We start from the raw sequence: 22351 nt of genomic DNA on the forward strand, positions 1-22351 counted from the left end.
CTGTGTAAAAAAATTACTCTTCATGTCTTTTTTAAGCCACCTTCTCTTCTCACCTTAAAAATATGCCCCTAGTCTTGAAATCCCCATCCTAAAGAAAAGACAACTACCACTAACCCTATCTATACTTCTTATAATTTTAAAAACTTCTTTAAGGTCGCCCTTCAACCTCCCACATTCCAGTGGAACAGGTTCCAGCCTGTCCAGCCTTTCTTTATAACTCAAATCTTCCATTCCAGCAAACATCCTGGTAAATCCCTTCTGAACCCTCTCCAGCTTAATAATATCCTTCCTAAACTGTGCTAACTAGTTTTGCATCATTAAATATGTTTTGTTATGTAATAAACCAAAATGTTGCATTCATTAAAGGAGCCTGCTTATTGTTTCTTTTTATTCTATATTTAATAACTGGCCAGATCAAAACCTGGATAAAACAATTAAATTTATGTTGTGCCCCATGGAGCAGCAAGGTCAGAAAAAGACAGTGTAATCCTCAGCTTCAGTAATAACAATATTTAGTATAAAGAATTCATCATATTACCATCAATGACTTGAAAATATCTCATTCTATCTTCACTTCCTAATCAGTCAGAATAAATATACTAACTAGACTCCTATGCTTCAAAAAGATGGCTCACCACAAACTTCTAAATGTTAGCTTGCCCATGACAGCCACATTTCACAAGGAAGTAACACTTCGTAAAACACAGGACAGTTACAAATTGATCTAAAATATTACATCCTAATTTATGTTGTTGTCAAACTTTATTGTTTATTTTATGCTCCAATAAACAAAAACTCATGCTTACTAATGTTTATTCAAACTTCTGTAATTGATGTAACTTATTTATTTCCAGTTGTTCTGGTACACAATCCAAAAGAATTCTATAAAAGAACAGTAGTTTCAGTATCAATAAAGCAATATGGTGGAACATGCTAATATATGAAATGTTAATTTATAAGAAAAACAGTTGTTAAAGTCACTGATTCATTTGTTAATATTGTTAATTTCGTTAATGAAATTATTTACACTGTTTACCTAAAGTTTAATGTTTGATAATGTGCAGATTTCTAAATTGACCAACTGATAAATAAATGTACATATCAGGTGCTGATGCTATTATTTGAAGGCAGATCCAGGAAAGTTCTTGTTACTGCACCATCTGTACCATGACAGCTTTCCATGCCTTGTCTTTGTCAAAGTCCTTTGTAGGGGCTTTAGGTATCTAGGTAAGGAATAGTCATTTCAATCCAGTTGTAATGTTAATTAGTTAGTGAACACAGAAACTGATAAGATGACTTTAATATTTAACTTAGTTTCAGCTCATGAAGTAAATAAAGTAACCTTTCTCTTAATCACAAAATTACCAATCAATATTTCACTCAAAAAAAAGTTCAGGAAAGAAACTATAACTGAATATTTAGGGGAGACAAGCTGCAGTATATTTCTTTGTTCCAGTATTTAACAAACTATGATTTTCCTTCATGAGCAGGCAGGCAAAGAAGTGGAAAACTCTAGACTTGGTTTATTAAGTATTTACTTGCTCATTTTTATACTTGCCTCAATTGTCTTACAGTTCTCCTTTTGGAGGTCTGACATATTCCATGCTGAATCATGATATTTAATTTGAAGTTTGTAACTCATGCAGTGGATGACTGTGGCAAGTGAGAGACTGGACTGAACCAGCAACAAAAGCATCAGAACAAATACCAGTATATCATAAGACTGCTGAAATAAAATTGGAGAGAGTTACACTTCAAAGGAAATTTTAATGTGGGAATTATGCTTCAGAAACCACAATATAGTTTCAGATTAAAATTAAGTTTAATGGATAAATACTAGAGTTAAGCATTATTAAACTCTGGATACTCTACCTTAAGAAAATATATAGTATAACTCTGTGATTTTGCTATTAATTCAAAAAACAGAAAGAATTCTAAACTTTCAATAGTGTACCAGATCAGCTTTATAATTTATCTAAGTAATCCCCTCTTGATGAGTATTTAAGTTACCATGAAGAAAGTAATTCCCTCATTGGCTCTGCTAGTGTTTTCTACTGAGTGTTGGACCATGGAGACCAGATTAAATCCAGTAAATACCGAATTAATTGATCTTAACTGGGGTAGCCTTTAAGTTGCGGAGATATGCATTGACCAGGAATTTTAGTTTCCATTACTGTTGAATGATCCCAGCACGTCTGTGATTATTGAATGAGAACAACATTTGGCTTTCCTGTGATGGCTGCAGTCAAATAGCTTGCTGATTCTTTGATAGCTTACCTTTGTTAGATGCCATAGAGCAACCAGTACATGTGCAACATATGCCCAAGATAGAAAGCAATTTCATTAACAAAGTCGGGGGGGGGTTGTGAAAATTGTTATTCAGAAAAAAAAAGATGGAGCCGTAGCTCCTCATTAGTATTGTGGTTAGTAACCCACCAATCACATGGGAGACCAGGGTTCAATTCCCCGATGGGGAGCAGCTGATGTCTCTGGTTATGGGGAAAAGGCAGGCGAATTGGATTGAGAACCATATCAGCAATGATCGAATGGTGCAGCTGGGTCAAATGGCTTAATTTTGCTCCTGTATCTTATGGACTTTAAATGTTAACTTGTGACTTAGAAATATGTGCATTGCTCTAGCTAATGCATAATGTGAGTGATTTGTAGACACTTTCCATTCTTCAAACTGCAGTACCGCTTGTGAGTCACTAGTAGAGGAAGAAAGAGACAACCGGAAAGACGGACAAGAACAGGGACTAGGGAAATGTCCCCAAATACTTTTTTTGGCTTAGGTCCCATATCAGCTAAAGACTACATCAACTTATTCTGCTCACAAACCTAGGCAAGGATCTGATCACAATATAATACCTTTATATCTCTATTATGAAAGAAAACACCCATCTCCATTTGTTTTCTAAGCACATTTATATCCTGAACAAGAATGCCAAATATTACCAAGTAATTAGCAGGGATGCTTCAATTTTGTATGCATCGAGGGTTGAATCCAGAAGACCAAAACGAATTTAGTCTCATAACATCACCAAGCCTTTCAACTCCTGACTGTTAGTCATATTGAAAACTAAAACCAGAAGTAAGTATCCAGCAATACAACATTACTCCAATTCCTTGCTTTAGAAACAACATGTTATTGTAAAATGTTATTGTCCAAGCTAAGTTTACATTTATCTTTACTTCTGAGTCTGCTACTCTAAAGATTAATATTAATCTCAGTTAGAGATATAATGGCAAATGGCCAGAGAAACTGTACTTATGAAACCAAGAATATTTAAGTGCACATATAAAGGGTAGCAATATCTAAACATTTTGTCCACTTCTAATGTCAATATGGGAATAACTAAGCAGCAGGTATTAATTTACTTAAATCTTACTTAGCAATGTTCTTGATGTTTATAAATGTGGCTAGAATGAATTGTATTAATAACAAACAACCATAAATAAAGACATTTTTCCTCAGCTGACATACTTACAAGCAAACTTGTTGAACTTTGTCGAAAGATATCAACAAATTTCATAATGCTGAAGGATAGATATCCACAGGCTGTAAATAGCATTGGAGCTGTGACACTGCTTATAGCAATTAGGACTTCAATCTGAGCAACAACAACAACAATAAAAAGACTTGTCTGTACTCAGAGAAGCTACATATTCACAAAATAAAAATCCAATATCTAACTCATATGTGAAGCAAGTTATGCACAGGATATACTGTGATATATTTATGGTACAGATCATCACAGTCATGCAATTATAACTCATCTTTAACACATACATCAATGATCAAAAGTGTCAGAAACTCTGATTTTCAAAGCAGTATATGACTATTGAGATTCATGAGATTAGCATTGTCTTTTTACAAAAGAAGGTATTGTGTAAGATATTAGAATAATCATTCTATAAATGGCCAAATCTAAAAATACTATAATGAGCATTAACAGTTGCTCTTTAAAAATTAAACTGTGAAACTTCAAATCACCCTTTTGTTAATTTAATTCATTTCCATGATTCTTTGTAACAACAAATGGCATTATCAAGATACACTGGTTTTAGAGGGGCAACAGTCTAAGTGAAATAAGCAAACTTACTCATACACTGGTAAAATAGTACAATTGACATGCAGCATGAGACCGAAATACTAATGTTAACTCAGTAGCTCACTTTGACTACAGGTTACATTTACAATCCAATCCTCTTGATTGAGTCAGCAGTATCTTTTGTTTAAGTATATTTTTCTTTAAAGCAATGCAAAGAGGCAGGATTATTTCCTTGAGGAGGTAACACAGTGGATGAAGGGGAAACCAGTGGATGCACTGTACCTCGATTTTCAGAAGACATTTGACAAGGTGTTACATCAAAGGTTATTGCAGAAAATAATACTCGATATACGGGTAGCATATTTGCATCGATATAAGATTGACTGGCTAACAAGAAGCAGACAGTAGGTGGATCTTTTTCAGATTGGCAAGGTGTAAGAAGTTATATAACATGGGATCAGTGCTGGGACCTCAACTGTTTAAAATTATATAAATGACTTAGATGAAGGAATGGAAGGTATTGTTGCCAAATTTACTGATGACACAAAGATAGGTAAGAAAGTATGATGTGTTGAAGGAAGTGATGGCCTAGTGATATTATCACTGGACTGTTCATCCAGAGACCCAGTTAATGATCTGGGACCAGGTTTCAAATCCTGCCACAGCAGGTGGTGGAATTTGAACTCAATAAAAAATCTGGAATTAAGAGTCTAATGGATCCATTGTCAATTGTCAGGAAAATCCCATCTGCTTCACTGGTGCCCTTTAGGGAAGGAAACTGCCATCCTTACCTGGTCTGGCCTACATGTGACTCCAGACCCACAGCAATGGGACTGATTCTTAACTGCCCTTTGGACATTAAATGCTGGTCTAGCCAGCAATGCCCTCATCCAGTGAATGAATTTTTTTTTTAAAAATGAAGAGGTTATGGTGTCAAATGGGGAAAGTGTGAAATTGTCCACTTTAGCTGGAGGAATCAAAAAGAAGCTTATTATCTAAATGTGTCCCTGGATCCACGGTGGCTAACGACTGAGCCACCATGCTACCCTACATCAAGAAGGATGTAAATGCATTGAAGGCAGTTCAGAGAAAGTTTATGAGATTAGTACCTGGAATGGGCAGGTTGTCTTATAAGGAAAGGTTATATGGGCTAAACTTGTTTCTTCTGGAGTCGAGAAGAGTAAGATACAACTTGATTGAAACACATTGATCGGTCGAGGTATTGACAACAGAAGATGTTTCCTCTTGTGAGAGAAGCTGGAACTAAGCAGTCACTGTATAAGAATTAGTGGTCAGCCATTTAAAACAGATTTGTTTTTTTTCTTTAAGGTGGTCATGAGTCTCCAGAATTCCCTTCCTTAAAAGATAGTATAAGCTGTTTTCTTGAATATTTTGGACAAAGTTAAGTAGATTCTTATTAAGCAAGAGGTTGAAATGTTATCAGGGTCAATAAGAATGTGGATCTGAGGTCAAAGTCTGATCAGCCGTGACCTTATGAGTGTTGGAGCAAGTTCGAGGGGCTGAATGGCCTACTCCTGCTCCTGTTTCATGGATTTGTACTTTTTTTTCCACAGGCTATAAATGTGATTCAGACTTCTTTTCAATTATTTGACCTTGGAAGACAATATTTAAATTGATGATTTACTCTCAATTAATTTGGCTTGGCAATCTGAGATGTTTGCATCTTTATTAAGACATAGTTCCTGCCATTTGGAAAACAAGCTCCATTTCTCACTCACAGCCATTCTTTAAATGACAGCAATGCTACTTACTGCACTATAATCTAAAAAATGAACCTTGAAATTAAACAAATAGAAACATAAAAAATTGAGTCTTCGAATATCCAGAAGCAAATTTAGAACATGAAATACGACAGAGTAATTGACCTAGCCAACATATTATCCACCAGATCAACATCCCAATCCTCCAAATACTCCCAGTTTCCTTTAATTGCTTCCCTGATGGCTGCTATTCACTTTCTAAAGGTCTGATCTTGCACCAGTAAGCTTCCAGTTATTCTTTGCAACATTTTATCTCAATGATAATGAGCCCCAAGGCCCAATATGGCAAGTGTCTCAGATCTAACCACACAAGCAAATTTCTAGACCCACCCTGTTGACTTCTAGACCTTGGCTCTGAGTTTATGTTATTTGGCAATCACCACAGCATGCACTGCGTTACAGCAGACAGAATGTCTTGATTACAAAAGTGATCTAATTGAAAAATTGAAGGCATGAAATAATAGAAATTAACACATTTGTTAAACTACATACCAAGAACTTGCTGGGATATTCTGCTGCCACATGACTCGCAATAGCACCAGGAAAACACTAGAAGACAAAATAATAGTTCAGAAAGTTATGTTAAATCCTATTTGAAATCTCCTGAAAATGAGAAGTTCAGAAATACTGTGCTTGAAACCCGTTTATCCTACTTTAAAAAGATGTCAATTATTAAAAGTGATCAGATATTGAAAGTTGAACTTTCACTGTAAAGCAGTTATTTATCGAATAATGGGAATTGTATGAAGGAGGGAGCCGAACAAGATAACATCATTATTCTTTCAAGGAATTCAGTTCTTAGAGCTGCTCTTCCCTTTCAATGTGGTATGTAAAACCTTGTCCTTGAAGGAGAAACTTCTTCAGCCAGCGTGTGGTGAATCTATGGAATTCACTGCCACAGAAGGCTGTGGAGGTAAGGTCATTGAGTATATTTAAGACTGAGATAGATGGGTTCTTGATTACCAAGGGGATCAAGGGTTACGGGGAGAAAGCGGGAGAATGGGGTTGAGGAACTTATCAGCCATGATTGAATGGCGGAGCAGACTCGATGGGCCGAATGGCCTAATTTCTGCTCCTATGTCTTATGGTCCTAAGGGTCTGGAGTGTTTGTGTTATAAGGATAGGCTGGAGTGTCAGAGGTTGAGGGATGTCATTATAGAGGTTTATAAAATAATGAAGGGCACAGATAAGGTGAACAGCCACTTTCCAAGAATAGGACAATCTAAAACTAGATGGCATAGGTTTAAGGTGAGAGCGGAAAGATTTAAAAGGGACCTAAGGGGCAAGTTTTTCACGCAGTGGGTGGTGCTTGTATGGAATGAGCTGCCAGAGGAAGTGTTAAACACGGGTACAGTTACAACATTTAAAAGACATTTGGACACGTACGTGAATAGGAGGGATATGGGCCAAATGCAGGCAAACAGCACAAGTTCAGTTTAGGACACCTGGTTGGCGTGGATGAGTTGAACAGAAGGGTCTAGTTCTGTGCTGCATGACTCTATGACTTTTTACTTTAGCCAAAGGAGGCATTAGCATAACGTTGATTCATTGAAGCAACGTTCTCTCTTTCTCTCTATCCATCACAAATTCACACAATAGATCACGAAATGGCTGAAGACTTAATGCATAGAAGTTGATTTCTTCAAGAAATAATAAATCTAATTGATGGAAGTTTCTTTGAGTGGATATAATGTGAGATAGCAGATAAAACATCAGTGATTTTTTTTAAGCCAAGTGAAGCTTGCTTTTTGCATCAATCAACATATAAATGAAAGTAGGTTAAAACAATTCAAAAAATGATGGTGGATATTTGATGGAAATTGGAGCATTGCTGTGTTGAATGACTACCATCTTGAGTGATCAACCAAAATAGTAAAGTTTTGGGAAAATATTAAAGTTAATCAAAGATCCGATGGTTAATTTTAAGATAAATCTTCTACATTCCAGCCCAAGTGATAGCTAGAGATAAAGAAAAACAGAGTTTGGCTGTCTATGCTGGGTTCTCCTCTGTAAAGAATAGCAATCAGTTCATTAACTTTTCGATAACAGAGTTTTTTCAAAATTGGGAATGGAATTGAATCAATTAGATTCAAAAGAACCTGTGAACCTTAAAGATATATCTGGGTGAAAATGCAGAGGGAACTTCTGATGTACATGCATAAACTCTCATCACACCACATTCCAGTTGGCACTTTTGTAAAGCAATATACTTTACTTTGGATTATTTAAAATAATCAAATATTTACCTAAATATGTCTTCAAATTTAAGACATCTATCAAACAATTACTGCACTGAATCAGAGACCAAAGGTTTGCCTTATGCGGAGAGATTTAGACCTATATTTGCTAGAGTTTAGAGGGATGAGGAATCTAATTGAAGTGTATAAGATGCTAAAGGGTATTTAGAAAATACACCTAGAAAGAAAGATTTCCCTTATGGAGCAATCTAGAAAGAGATGTCAGTTTTATGAGAAAGGATGGCAGATTTAAAATAGAAATGAAGAGGAATCATTTCTCTCAAAGGGTCAGGCATCTGTGGAATTCACTACCACAGAGTTCAATGGACACTGAATATATTTAAGGAAGAAATGGAATTTTATAAATTACAAAAGAGTTAAAGGGTTATGGGGAGCAGGCAGAAAAGTGGAGTTGAGGCCAAGATGAAATCAACCATGATCATATTAAATGGCAGAGCAGGCTCGAGGAATTGAATTGCCTACTCCTGCTTCAAGTTCTTCTCGTCTGATCCCACATAATTGTACCCACTTCAAATTAATGACACACTGAGACCAATTTGAAAAGAGTTGAATAATCCTTTCAAATTATGATCCTATTAACCTCACGTCCCACAAGATGTGAATGATACCCTTCCGTATAAACAAGTTAATAGAAAAGGTCAGCAAAATAAATACCTAAACTAATCCATTCAGCAGAAGGAAAAGTTTTGACTGATGAAAATCTGAGTGAGTTGCTACATCTTACAACTTTTTTAATTGGCTAGATTTAAAACAAAAGTTTTGCTTGTTCAGAATCATATCCAAGTTTTGCAATAACAAGTGGAGTTGATTATGACAATGCAAATTTCCTACAAAGTATTGTTAAATTTTACATTCACTTACTGCAGCCAAAATCCAAAAGAATGTCACAGATAGGTAAGGTCCTGGAACCAGAGCACCCATGTTCAGGGCAATAATTCCACCAAAAACTGCACAAATTGCCACAATCACTTCAACTACCTGCAAACATTCAAAACAAGTATGACATAGTTTTCATAGTTTATGTATGATTTGACTGAACACTAGTTCAATAGTTTTTAGAGTACCATACAATTTTACCAAGCTAACTGCAGCTGAAGGCTGAAAGCTTTGCATGCTACTAAAATGTCAGTGAAATATTATGTAAACAATTCATAACTGTATTTATTATACTGTGTTACGTTAATCACATATTAGTTTAAAAAGCATCTTCAAACATCTTAGAACTGGTGTCAGAGATTAGTAATGATCAAATAATTTATCCATAAACTCCCTCCAACCGAATATGTATGTCAGATAATTTCCATGCTGAGTTCACCTTTCATAAGTGCATCCAGTTCAAATGGGTTTCATCCTGAGATTAATTTGAAAGAAGTAAATTTTGAATTTTTTTACATGATTATCAGCTCAATTCGCAAAATTTCTCTTATGCATAAATGCAAGACACAAATATTAATCTGGTAAATGTATCATCAAAGTGTTAAATGATTTAAGGAGGTAGTGTAGTCATGATTTAAATCAACCAATATCACAAATTTGATTGTTAGCAAGATCAAGGATAGGAAGAGTACAATAGGTTATTAATACTCAGATGAGTGATTTTAGATTTTCAGAAAGTTCAAAGCAGTGGACTCAAGTGCACCTTCTTTGAATTTCTGAAGTCAATTGTAAAAAAGTGAAGATCAAGGAGGAATAATTACCAAGATGAAAGGATATCAGTTTTCCAAATTCTGCTTTCTAATAGTAATCTACAATGCACCATATCTATCATATGGTGGGGCGGGGTGGGAAGGGAGTTTTAACACAGCGTGGGTTTGATTGTGAGTGTACAGTTAAATTACCTAAACATGTGCCAGAAAGCCAGCTCCAGATGGCTGACTGCTGCCCTTTATTCAGGTGCGACAAGGGGCAGACAGCTAACCCACCAACAGGAAGTGGGCTGGTACTTTAACCATGTCAATGTAGTTTTCCAGGTTTAACAGTGGCTGGCCCCTTGTCTCAGGTCTCAGGAAACCAGTCAGATGCAGCAAGACAAGGGGAGTCAGGAATGCAGCAGGATGCAAGGTCCTTTAATCAGGGGCTGAATCCCTTTGAATGAGAACTCCAAACTGGTAGCTGTCATGCTCCTCATTTGGCAACTGCATTAGTTGTTCAAAAACAGAAGTTGCTGGAAAAGCTCAGCAGGTCTGGCAGCATCTGTGAAGAAAGAATCAGTTAATATTTCAGGTCTGGTGACCCTTCCTCAGAACTTGGACTAGTTGTTCATTTAGAGTCCTCTAATAGTATCAGGGCAGGAAGGCCATCTATGAATCTCTGGTCCAGAATTAACTGGAGTGGAGGCAGGAAGGCAGTGGTAACCCCATCAGGCACCCTCCCTTCTAATAAAAGGCTCCCTAACTACAAACCAGCCTGGAGCGGGGGCATTAAAATCCACTCACAGCTTTCAGTTGTGATTGAGGCTAGAACATGGGGTCATTCATATAAGATAGGCACCTAGAGCAACAAAAAATTAGGAGGAATCATTTTAAAAAGAATATGATAAGAATGTGAAACACCATTCAACCTTGAGCTGAATTTTAAGCTGGCAGGCCCTTCAATTTTAAAGTTGGTTGTGAGGCTCACCTCCATTTGGAAAGCTCACCCCACAGCCATTTTATAGCCATCAGCTACTCTTTGACCATTGGAGAGGAAGCACCACCTCTGAGAGCTGCCAATATTTCAAAGGGCCAGAGGCTCATTTGTTCCAGTGTGACACTAGGTTGCCAGTGCAGGGACTGCATGCAATTCTAAATTGAAAAGCCAATGGAGTGGGATTTATAGGTCTTTAAGCCTGAGGTCTTGCAGGACCCAGCAAGAGTTATTGGGGACCTGCATCATCAGTGAAAAATGGCCAGAGTGGGTACCTAAGATGGGCACAGGTCTCCCAAAGAAGATAGCAATGAAGAGATTGTTTTTTCTCCCAGAGAGTGTTGATCCTTGAATTTCTTTTTCACATCTAACAATGAAAGTTGGGTCATTGATAACTCCAAGGAAGAGTTAAACAGGTTGAGATCATCAAGGGAGTCAAGAGTTATGGGAGACAGGTAAGGAAGTGGGTTAGGGCCACAATCAGATCATCCATGATCTAATTGATTGGCGCAGCTGTCTTGATGGATGAAATGGCAAAAAAGTATCCTCTTGCTTCAACTTTGGAAGATCTTGTGAGGAGGTGCCTTATGCAGAGTGTAAACACCAATATAGACATGTTGGACCAACTGAATATTTTCTGCGGTGTAGCTTCTATGTAATACTGTGGTTTAGAAAAGTGAAAACCACTAGTAACTACTCATCATTATGTGTATTTTAATAGTCCTTTGAAAGACTCATACGCAGAACAAAGAACGATACAACACAGGAACAGGCCATTTGGCTCTCCAAGCCTGCGCTGACACATTTTGCCTGGAAGTTTGGAACACTTTGTCTACCCTCATCTTTAGATAAAATCTCAAACTCTTGCTATCTTGTCTCTTTTCCTCATCCTCCAAAAACTATGTAACAGCACATGTTCTTGTCACAACTCTACGGTTCTAGTAAGAAATGGCGTTGCAAGTATGACAAATGAAAATAAATAATGTTGGGGATATAATTGTAGCTCCAGTGACTCATGCCTCATCATCAATTACTTCCAAAATTAAACTTTCCAGATAATTACTGTTAACAAAGCAATCAATGCTAAGCCCTATAGATCTTATATAATAATTACTTACTGAATAGGATTTCAGTGTACGAGATGGGAATTGTATGTGGCACAATAATGCTGTTGCATCATACGATAGGACCTACAGGTACATTTTATAAAAGATAGATCAGCCTAAAATTAAAGTCAAGGTATTTACATTAAATGAAAGTAGCTTGAAGTCTCAGAAAGATCATATCTGTAACTCTAGTGCAAAGTAGCATCATTATCCTCCATAATAATGTAGACAGCATGCATATATGTACAAAGACAAGAATATAACCGTGAATGGCTTTCAAATGTAATGTGTAAGTTAAATCCACATAAAGGTGCTAGAATAGTATTTTGAATTTTATAGTTGAACAATAGTGAAAAAATGAAAGTCTCTACAACATCTTAAATATGTATTTTAGTAACTTGGAAATTTGGAATTGGAATACTTACTTTCTTTCTTTTGCAGCATTCAGTGTCAGATCTTGCCGATAGTATAACCTTACTTGCCGTGAGTATTTCCAGGAGTACAAGCAAAACAAGATTAAAGTTTATCTGTGAAAAAGTAAATTGTAAAATACACGCATGTTTGATTATCAAAGGTAAGTAAAAACCTGTTGCTTTTCAGACTAAGTACATAATAAAGAAAGAATAAGTATTAAACTAATAAAAGTTTTTATTTTTCAAATGATTTGCATCTTCCATATATGTTTTAGAAATTGGAATGCAACCTAATTTAACAGGTTCTGGGGAAACCACACGTAGTTCACACACTAATAAAAACGTTGCAAATCACCAGTAAGATGTCTGCCCTATTTCAATGCTGTACCTGAAGATGAACTTAATGCAGTCAACAAACTCTGCATCACTAACATTCCAAAAGTGATAAACTTACTGCAATAATTGGATGGGAGTTTTGTGTGTATAGGTTCCATATCATAAGAATGAAGATCTACCAGGCTGACAAGCCTTATCTTTTTCATTTTGCGTTGTCCAAAGTAGAATTAGAATTAGAATTAGAATTAACTGTATTGTCACATGTACTCACATGAGTACAGTAAAAAATTTGCAAGTCAACACTTACAGTGCCATCTTAGGTACAAAGGTATCTAGGTACAGGTTCTTAAGTACAAATTCTAAGGGAAAAAACTAGAATAATAAAGAAATAAAAGTCCAGCAATAAATTAGAAAAATAGAGAAATAAGAGAGCAAGCCTTATTTGGAATGATGCCCTTACATAAAACAGCAGTTATGCTACCATTGTGTCATTAATCTGTCAAGTTGATGATGTACGCTAAATGAAGAGTAACCTTCTGTAAATGTGAAAATTATTCCATCTAGCAAACTAGTTTTAACAACATCACCAGTCAAACTGACAGAAAAATGCATAGGGAACTGCATATAATAAAAACAAGACTAGGCCATTCTGCCCTTTGAGTGAAATGGTCTTTATCCTGTCCCATGATCTTATTTCCTGATAAATGGACTCAACCAGCAATGCAGTACCAAATATGCAGTACCTGATTGGGTCTTCACACCAAAGGAAATTAATAAATGTCAGACTTCCTAAATTATTCTACACTAGAATGTTGGGCTTTCTTAGCTTCTGCACAATAGAAGCAATTGTCCTGATTTGCACAGAAATTGGAACAACAGTTTCTTGGCTCAATTGAAATTGCACAGCAATCTTGGATAAAATCTCTGAATGAGTCCTCACAACTATCCTTCTCGAATTTCAAATTAACCGTAACTAGTCTACGTTAAGAGCCTGTACCATTCTAAATTTGGATGCCAAAACCATTGCTAGCCACAACGAAACTTTTCACCTCACAAATGTAAAACTTATAGGGCATGAAGTTCACACCCAGTTGCTATGGAATCCAGTCACTCCTTGCGTGAGGAACACACTGCATCAGGCACAGTGCCCTATCCTGGGAGGGGTATTGGCTCAAACATGCTATATGTTTGCCAAAAGTTTCCCATAAGGCCGGATAAAACAACTGTACCAGTTTGATTTGGCACAGGGTTTACAAGTTTGGACCACATTCAAAGTATTCACTTGTCATTCACCCAAAGAACATTCAAAAACTACAAGTGGGACCCAACAGCTGGATTTATTTAAAGGAGCAGACAGTCAACTTGCAGGTGAGTTCATTTCCATTATATTCTGCTATTGCAGGTCACTGGAAATACCTTGGAGTGATTTGTGAGATATGGTGGTGAGTTATCTAATTTAACAGGTAGTGTATCTATGCTCAAAGGGAGGACAGAGGAGTTGCTAAATTGTTCACACAAAAGATACAACAAACATTTGCTTGAATTTAGTGTTTTCCATGCTCCTTGACAATGACAGGAGGCTGTCTGGTAGGCTAGTTCCTGTGCAGCCTCATCAGCATTCTCCTGCCTGCTGCCCCATCAAAGTCCTGATCTGAGTTCCCTGCAGCAGAATCCATCTGTGACCTCGCCCTCCAGGGATCTGGCACACAAATTACCTTTCCCCTAGCCTGGTTAGAGCCCATTTGTGCCCAGTAACTCACCAAATACAAAACCCAACACTATAACAGCTTGCTGCTACCTGCAATCCCACACCTACATACAGATGTGCACCTCTCCCTTTGGCAAGAGCTAGCATTTCAGTAGGTTTATTCCCCAAACCTACCTCCAGACAGACCTGTTGACAAAAGCAAGGTGTGCTACTGGTCCTATTGTTGTTTGCTTCCATGAAGAAAGTATGCCAAGATAGTTAATAGTCAACATAGTGTGATTGTCCCATGCTATCGAATATCTACAGACATACTGCTGTATCTACTTGATTAATTATTATAGGAAGTGTGTACTGAATTTTCTACTCCAACCATGAATGTACCTTCTGCATACATCTGTGGAGCTGGTCACCAGATAGCTTTGATGCCATACTTTGCAAGAACAACTGTAGCATATTCCTGGCACAGTCTGTATTAGTGATAGAGCTGATTATTTATAAATTTAATACTGCCTTCATCTTCATTCGGCTCAGAAGGTGATCACTTTTCCTATTTATGAACCACAATGCATCCACTTAGATATGGCTGAGGAGATTAGCTTTCACTATCTATACTTCACAAAAATGTGTTCTATCTTTGGGGGAGGTTATAGCCTCATGATATTATCATCACTAGACTGTTAATACAGAGACCCAAGTAATGTTCTGCGGTCCAGGGTTCAAATCCAAGAATGGTTAAATTTAAGGGCTGTATGTGGCTCAGTGGTTAGCACTGTTTCCTCACAGCATGAGGGACCTGGGTTTGATTCCATCCTCAGGCGACTGTGTGGGCTTCCTCCGGGTGCTCTGGTTTTCTCCCCAAGTCCAAAGATGTGCAGGCCAGGTGAATTAGCCATGAGTGGGTCTGGGTGGAATACTCTTCGTAACGTCAGTTTGGACTCAATGGGCCAAATGGCCTGCTTCTGCACTATACGGATTCTATGATTCTTAAGTTAAAGCCTTCAACAACACTCTCAAACAGAGACCTCTGCCACTTGCTGGTTGAGGCTTTTTTTAAGTGAGTGCTATAAAAAACATATACCAAGACATAAGACAGTGTTCATACATAAAACAGTTTTGGAAAACCACATGAAAGACACAAACACAAACATTCTAGGTCCACTGATCTAACAAAGCAATATATGTGATATTATCAGTTATATTGTCAGCTCATGATGAAGTACAAGGAAACATGGGAACATGGGAACAACTGTAATCCCAGATACCAAACTGCCACCCTTCACATTTCCTTCTCTAAATAATCCGCTGTGTAATGGAAGGCATACAGCACAAATTGGGGTAAGGGACATTTCACTTATACAAATTGAATGCATACTATTGAAAGAAAGAAAGATGGATTAATACTCATGGTAAAGACAATGGGATTTTTTTTAATCAGCCTTAGCTAATAATACCACTCATACTTGTGAATCAGAACGCTGAAATGTCAATGCAGTACTCTGGAAGCTTTGTACAATCAGAGAAATCAGTTGGTCAGAACGGTTCTTCCTCATCTGTTTCTATTACATTTGGGCATGAAAAATGGCATTGACTAATTTGGCTACCTATGCCCAAGCATTTCTGACAGTGCATCTGAACAGTGGAGTTTGCTCAGCTTCACAGAGGAGAACCCTTAGCACCTCTAAACATAAGATCTCTGCGATGTAAGCACATCCAGAGGATTAATACAGCTCTGGTTCCCCCCTTGCTTCCATCTTCAACCGTTACTGCCAATACTAAATTTGTAGCAATGTGCTTTTGCTTTAAAGAATTGCTAACAAAGGTTATCCCATTTTATGAAACCAGCAAGCTCTTTGTGTATCAGAGAATTTATATAAGGAGCATGTGACCCCAAACTTTAGAAATGGCTGCCTGCCTTATAGATTTTGAGTCCATGGGTGCAGGCTTGACTTGGGTGTTGGGTCAGGCAACTTACGAAGACACTGGTACTGCATGCGAAGTTTAAAAATAAAGATTTAAACAGCAAACATCCCTCCTGCTCTTACCACTCATTTTCTACTGCCATCCACGGCAACCTGTATCTTTGAGGTCTCCCTCAAGACCCAGCATACTTCCAGTGTCATTCCATGCTCATCTGCCTATCTCACCTGACCCTTCATACATCCATGCCACCTTAGACCCAATTATCCATCCCACATGGCCCTTCATACCCCTTTGCTAACCTATGTCCCTGCATGCATCTGCTTGGTCTCTCATAACTCTGTGCCATGCCATGTTCATTTACCTTATTCCTCAAGGCTTTCATACACACAGTGCTACTCTGTACCCAGCTACCCATTCCCATGCCCCCAATTATCCCCATGGCCAAATTATAACCCCTGTGCTAACACAGTTCCAATTCATCTCCCACCCACCACCCTTTGTCCTTACTTCTCCATATCAACTCAACTATTATCATCAAGACACAAAATAAAGTTACCAAACGGTAATGTCACTAAAAAAACTCTCATCAATTCAAATCAAACATCCAATACAGTGAAATTGCAAGAACGAATACCCGATGAAAACAAACATTTTACTTCAGTGATGATTTATTTAAACAAATATTTCACAACAGTAAGCATCTCTCTCAAGTACTTTATAACCTTAAGTCAATAAACATGTCCACTCCATAAACAAGTGGAACAATCTATTAATAGAATCTCATAGTGAAAATGATAATTTGGGAAATCAGTTATACAGCACAAATCCTACAATGTTTTTATTTAACCAGGTACTCTCAAGTACCTTGCAGCTTTGTTTATTTAATTGCACATATGAATGGTGTTCCAATGACAATCACGAAACCTTGATATACATCCAGGAAAAAGAGCAGCCCATTTTGATTAGCACCCTATCTAATATCCTGAACATTCAATCCCTTCACCATTGATGCATAGTGATAGCAGAGTGTACCCTTTACAAGATGCTCTGCAACAATTCACCCAGGCTCCTTAGAGAGTCCTTCCAATCCGCAACCTCTGTCAGCAAAAAGAACAAGGGCAGCAGATAGATGGAAGCACCACCACTTTCAAGTTCCCCTCCAAGCCACTCACCATCCTGACTTGGAAATTTAATCACCATTCTTTCATTGTCATTGAGTCAAAGTCCTGGAACTCCACCACACCTCACCACTGCCCCGCACCCCCCACCTGCCCCCCCAACACCCAAAAACACTGTGGGTGTCCCAACAGGCAAAGGGCTGCAGTAGATCAAGCAGGGAGATACCACCAGCTTTCCAAGGGCAATTAGAGATGAGTAATAAATGTTAGCCAAGCCAGCGATGCCTATTTTTCAATACTGAATTGCAGCCAAGGTATTTATATGGCTGGTCCAGTTCAGCTCTTGGTCATACATTCAAAGACTTTGTGACGCTTGCTAAAAGGTCAACGCTTGTTGACAAGTTGGACAACTACAAGGGATTCATGTCCCATTTATACATAATCTTCACCACAGCTAACTGTACCAAAGGGCACCTGATCCCCCTCCCCAAAGCATCTCTGACTCCCACCCTCCTGGGATACCTGATGCCAATAGGATCCCTGACCCACCCTCAAGGTGCCTTAGAACCTTATCCAGAGGAATACCCTAGCTGTCCAGAGAGACACACAGGCTAAACAAAAGAAATGCGCTGAAAACAAATCTGCTTTTACCTGGTGTAAACCCTACACTCCAGATTCCACACTCTAGAGTTTACAAAATCCCATTTTAATTAAATTGTCAGCTGTCTCCGGGAACCACCCATGTGAGTACCACAGCCTACTCCCAATCCCACACCCATGAAAATGAGAAAGGCTGTGTTATAGAGATCGTTTATATCTGATTAGATAGCACTGTCTAATCATTGTCACATGACAATAATTTCATTTCAACAAAAAAAAATGAGTGAATGAAGCAAGTAGTAACATAAAGTAAAAGTAGACTTACGTTTAATGCAGCTGGATTGAGGACTAGCTTGCAACCATACCAAATCATACAAATTGTCGTGATGGCAAATGTTGAGATAAAGAGAAGCTGGTAGTGTGGCATCTAAAGAAAATCATTACTTTTAAGTTCAGCAATTGTACTCTTTAAACCAAATGTATAAACGATAAAATGTAACTCATAATGATGCACCTACTGCATTAACTCTCCTTTTAGCTATGGCAAAACTCACAACTGCTGCAGGAATGCTCTGGGAGGACAAACAAGAAGTTTTTTTTTAAAAATAAGACAAAGGCAATAAGTATTAAAACAGTTACATTAGCACTACGTTTACAATAAATGCATATTATATATGAAAGAAGCTTGACCAGAACAAATATTTTGTGCAATATTTGTGAGGAATCCAATCGTTCATTTGTATTATTCTGATAAAAATGTTCTCTACTTAGAAGAGTTAAAAAAAACTCTTAGCCTTCTCTGTCTGATTCATTCTCTGACTCTCTTTCTCCCATCTGAAAGGATTGACTTGAAATGTAAACAAACACCGAAAGAACTGCGGTTGCTGTAAATCGGGAACAAAAACAGAAATTGCTGGAAGCATCTGTGAAGAAGAAATCAGAGTTAACATTTCGGGTCCAGTGACCCTTCCTCAGAACTGATGGTAGCTGGGAAAACGTCAATTTAGATGCAGAAAATAGGGAGGTGGATGGGGTAGGGAGTAAACGATAAGATAAAGCCCATAGAGAGAAAAGAGCAGTTGGATAGACAAAGGAGTTGATTACAAACTGGTTAGGAAGGTGACTAATGGGGACTGTTAGTGACTAACAATAGCTAGTGTGTAATGGCAGGCTATGTGATAACAAGCCTGGTGTGTGGGGTAGAGGGCTAGGACATGGGAGAGTTTAGGCCCTAAAATTATTGAACTCGATTTCGAGTCCTGAGGGCTGCAGAGTCCCCAAGCGGAAAATGAGGTGTTGTTCATCCAGCTTGTGTTGAGCTTTGCTGGAACACTGCAGCAAGCTAGAAGCAGAGATGTTGGCCTCTGCAAAGTGGTCACCCAGTCTACACTTCGTTTCCCCAATGTAGGGGAGACCACATTGTGAGCTGCGAATGCAGTAGACTTGATTCTGGGAAGTGCAAGTGAAGTGTTGCTTCACCTGGAAGGTATGTTTGATCCCTTGGATAGTGGGGAAGGAGGAGGTAAGTGGGCAGGTATTACACCTTCCCGGAGGGAACAGTCCCTGCAGAAGGTGGACAATGGAGGGGAGTGGAATATGTGTCTGGTAGTGGCATCTCGCTGGTGGTGGCAGAAATGGCGTCTAATGATCTTCTGGATGTGGATGCTGGTAGGATTACTTGAAATGTATTTAGAATAGTCTTAACTCAGCTCCTGGTAGTCAATGTGGTAGGATAGGAGGATCTTTTGGCAAGATCACTCAGAGATGTCTTAAGGATGGCAGGAGTATGAAATGGAAAAGGAAAATCACAGGAGAGTTTTGTTTTGAAGATGGACAAAGAAATGTTATGGACAGAAGAAGATAAAAATATGCTGAATTCAGCCCATGTTCAGCTAATGGGTTAAGTAGTTAAAATTCAAATTTACACAAAATCCTTTCAACTAATTTAGCTTATTGCATTTTTAAAATGTCGTGATAAAATGTTGTGATAACTCTGTAAATTGTATTATCAACTTCACAGGACTAAAATAAAACAACTAAATACAATCACATTGAAAATATCCTTACTGAACCAGCTGCACAACGCAAGTAGTCCATTTCATCAGGAAACACATTTCCCAGATAAACTGAAAAGCCAACAGCAATCAGGAGGCAACTCTGTAACACAATATTCAAAAAAAACATTTTTTTTCTATAATGCAATACCACCCTACTGTAACCTTCATATCATCCTGATACACATTGATTCTATGCTAATTTCAGAAATATACAACACCCTGCTATAGGTTGTAACTCTTCTCCCACAAAAACCTTAATTTAAAAATTGCTACAAGATTTGAATTTTTCCTGCATTAAGACTTATCTTTCATTAGTCAACTTATTGTGAATGTTAGTCTCTCATCTGTTATTTCTTACATGCTATTTCAATCAATAAAAATCTCATACATTATTTGTATCTCAATTACAATTCCTTTTCTTAGTAAAGCATACACAAAATGACAAACTTACAAATAAGAATCAATTTGAGGTTTCTAATCAATAGTTCTTTTCTTAGTATTGTTTACATTTGCAAAAAAAAGGCTCATTTACCCCAATCATCAGATTGTAGATCCATCCCCTGTGATGAAAACAAGTATGAAGTTTTCTATCTTGCTGAGGCTCACTGGATTTAAAGTCCGCAACGTAATTTCCATTACTCTGTTTTACCCGTTCCAATGTAGATATTTTATCATAGCTAAAATCTTCTTTATAGTTGACTTCTTTTGTCATTTTCCTTTTTGGTACAACGGAAAGTTGTTAGTAATAGATATGTGACAGTTTATTTTGAGCAAGTAAGTAGTTGTCTCAAAGGAAAGCGCACTACAGTTTGAAGAGCAAAAATGCAAGTGACAGCAGTCTCAATGTTGTGCAGTGAGGCACTGTATTCGTACAAAAAGCTCCAGAAGATTTTACAGTGCAGTGAGCTTCCTTTGAAAAGTTTGCTCATCAACATTAGCTTTGGGCATAATCCATTCAAGTCCCAAACAAAGCTGCAGCTAAGAAACAGTGAATTAAAGCCAAAGGAGTGGAGTGCATCCTGAATTTAAATGAGCAGAAGAGATTAGAACAGGACCTCCACTGAGTAACTTCTAAACTTTGCGAAAACACAAATGTAATGGAGAAGGAAACCATAGGAGAGAAGAAGGATGTTTATCTATGTTTTGTATACAGTATGTATATCTCCACAATTTGAACACGGATATTTTGCCTGAGAAACATGATTATAGTCATTTTGCGCTGTCTGTGTTAGTTACTAAATGGTCACTCATGCAAAACACATCTTTGTTGAACACTATGGTGATTAATGCCCATACAGAGAAAGACAAAAGCATGGTTTGCTTGGGATTTTCTTGCCATTTAGGAAATGTTCTTTTGAATGTTGTTCTGATGGAAAACTACCTTCTATTTCTACTATTCTCAATTCCATTCCCTTACCACTGCTTCAGAAATGTTTTCATTTGTTTAAGTTGTGGTGTTTTATTGGAAAAATTAGTGCTTTGAGAATATAATCTTGCGTAATAGAAACGCCAATCAACCCGTTTTTTTAGGCAATTCTTGGAATCTTGACCTAAATTACAGGAATACGTGAAACAATTTATATACATTTTGAACTGCCATACTGATTATTGGCTACTGAATACTGGATCAACTTTCTAAGTAATGAAGTGGACTAAGTGCAGAATCTCACAGTGGTGAAGCGTCTCAGGCACAGTAATCATATTGGAGTTTTAATTAGGTATGTAGAAGGACAAAGAGCAACATTGAATAAAAATATCTAACTAAAGGAGGCTTATTCTCAACAAATTGAGGAAGAATCTGGTCTAAGTAAATTGGAGTCAAATACTGGAAAACAGAAATCTAACTGAGTAATTTAAAGAGAAGGTAGTTAGAATACATTTAGAGTAATTTGTCAAAAGAGAGAATGAAAGGGCAAACAAAGTCACAGCTCTCTGGATAATAAATGTATTAGAGAGTAGGATGATGCAGATAAAGGGGTGTATGAGAGATCTTAGTTTGATAATACAGGGAAGAATCAGGTTGGATAGAATCCCTGCAGTATGGAAGCAGGCCATTCGGCCCATCATGTCCACACCAACCCTCCAAACAGTATCCCACCCAGACTCACCCCCTATCCTATCCCTATAACCCTGCCTTTCCCATAACTCACCTAGCCTGCACATCGCTGCACATTATGGGCAATTTAGCATGGCCAATCCACATAACCTGCACATCTACTTGTATGTAAAACATAGAAAAGAAATGTGAAAAAGGAAATAAGGGAAGAAAAATAGACAGGAAGGAAATAGGTCAGCAGCCAATGCAAAAAGAAACCTTAGCAATTTTCTATTGTTAGATAACAAAGTGTAGAGCTGGATGAACACAGCAGGCCAAGCA

The 22351-nt window shown here is 37.7% G+C and overlaps 1 protein-coding gene across 1 annotated transcript; it reads right to left on the reverse strand.

Annotated features, from left to right (window-relative positions):
* Positions 1 to 1035: 1035 nt before the first annotated feature.
* mlc1 (modulator of VRAC current 1) lies at positions 1036 to 20686 on the reverse strand. The gene is made up of 11 exons (XM_020509588.2): positions 20507 to 20686; positions 19985 to 20074; positions 18436 to 18489; positions 18243 to 18344; positions 12248 to 12349; positions 11835 to 11906; positions 8953 to 9069; positions 6326 to 6382; positions 3489 to 3611; positions 1559 to 1726; positions 1036 to 1223 (listed from the first exon to the last, which is right to left on the reverse strand). The coding sequence occupies exons 1-11, from the start codon at positions 20684 to 20686 to the stop codon at positions 1149 to 1151; spliced, it is 1140 nt and encodes a 379-aa protein (XP_020365177.1). The 3' UTR covers positions 1036 to 1148.
* Between the last annotated feature and the right edge of the window lie 1665 nt (positions 20687 to 22351).

The sequence above is a fragment of the Rhincodon typus genome, chromosome 22, assembly GCF_021869965.1.
Source record: "Rhincodon typus isolate 14 chromosome 22, sRhiTyp1.1, whole genome shotgun sequence".
NCBI classification, from domain to species: domain Eukaryota; kingdom Metazoa; phylum Chordata; class Chondrichthyes; order Orectolobiformes; family Rhincodontidae; genus Rhincodon; species Rhincodon typus.

Coding starts and splice junctions, on each gene's coding strand:
- mlc1 (XM_020509588.2), bottom strand. CDS start 20,686: ATGACAAAAGAAGTCAACTATAAAGAAGATTTTAGCTATGATAAAATA. Junction 18,345..18,435: donor CTAAAAGGAGAGTTAATGCA/GTAGGTGCATCA, acceptor GATTTTCTTTAG/ATGCCACACTACCAGCTTCT. Junction 1,224..1,558: donor AGAACTGTAAGACAATTGAG/GCAAGTATAAAA, acceptor TTCCTTACCTAG/ATACCTAAAGCCCCTACAAA.